The sequence below is a fragment of the Loa loa genome (genome assembly GCF_000183805.2).
Source record: "Loa loa unplaced genomic scaffold supercont3.2792, whole genome shotgun sequence".
Lineage (NCBI taxonomy): Eukaryota > Metazoa > Nematoda > Chromadorea > Rhabditida > Onchocercidae > Loa > Loa loa.
The window spans coordinates 32-1,219 of NW_018110970.1; the positions used below are offsets into that span (position 1 = coordinate 32).

A 1,188-nucleotide genomic window follows, 5' to 3' on the forward strand; every position below is an offset into this window, starting at 1 on the left:
TCATTATCATCATCATTTTAATCATTATAATTGTTGATTAATATTAGTTTGCTATAACTGTTTCTTGTTTTCCTTTTGATAAATTTCAAATTTACAATTTCAAGTCCACATTTCTATAGTTAAGGTAAGTGTAATTTAGTACACATAACTGCTTCTTTAGCGCAATTTAAGCGCAAATAACTTTAGTTGATGACTTGGTTTATTATGCATTTTATTCACTTTTACTTTAGAAGCAAACATGATGTCAAAAGCTTATTTTGAAAATGCTTAATTGTAAGCTATTCCAGAGGACAATAGGCTATGACTCAGTTAAACGATTAGATAGGAGGAAAATTGAAGAAAAAATAGCGGTGAAAAAGAAGGAAAGTGAGATAGAAATATAAAATGACCATTTTGTGCTAATTTATGGACTTCAAGCAAAATTTCGGATTTGATAGATTAATCATCACTTCTATATTCCATTCACTCATGATAGTTATGCTGATAATGTATGAAATGAAACACTATCACTATCTTCATTATCATCATCATCATCATCATTATCACTATCATTAAATAAATTAATCATTATTATAGTCATGCTGATAATGTATGAAATAAAACACTATCATCACTACCGTCACTATCGCTATTACCATTATCATTATCACTATTATCGTTATCATTACTTACCGTTATCATTATCATTATCGTTATCATTATCATGATCATTAAATGAATTAGTCATCATTATAGTCATGCTGATAATGTATAAAATGAAAAGAAAGAAAATATTCTTGAGAGGCGTTTGTTTTGATTTAATGAACAAAAATCTGTTGTACTTCTTTACCCATTCATTCCTTCTTCTTTTCTTCGTTTTTTTTTTTCCCGAAAAAAAAATTTTTCAACAATTTTAGCGACAACAACGATAATAGAAAAATTCCCTTCGTTCGTACATTTCATCTAGCATTAATCATCATCATCATCATCATTATCATCACCATCATCACCATCATCATCACCATCACTATCATCATTGCCATCATCACCACCACTACCACCATCATCACCAACACCATCATCATCATCACCATCATCATTATCGTTATCATTGCTATCATTATCATTATCATCATCATTGTTACTGTCAGTTCAGTGCTCTGCAATATAAAAAGATAGGAGAGAGAGAGAGAGAGAGAGAGAGAGGAG

The 1,188-nt window shown here is 29.8% G+C and overlaps 1 protein-coding gene across 1 annotated transcript; it reads right to left on the reverse strand.

The window, feature by feature from the left end:
• Positions 1-938: 938 nt before the first annotated feature.
• LOAG_15808 (hypothetical protein) lies at positions 939-1,139 on the reverse strand (the record flags this gene model as incomplete). The annotated part of the gene is made up of 1 exon (XM_003151296.1): positions 939-1,139. A coding segment is annotated over one exon (201 nt), but the record flags the coding sequence as incomplete, so codon positions are not given.
• Positions 1,140-1,188: the final 49 nt, after the last annotated feature.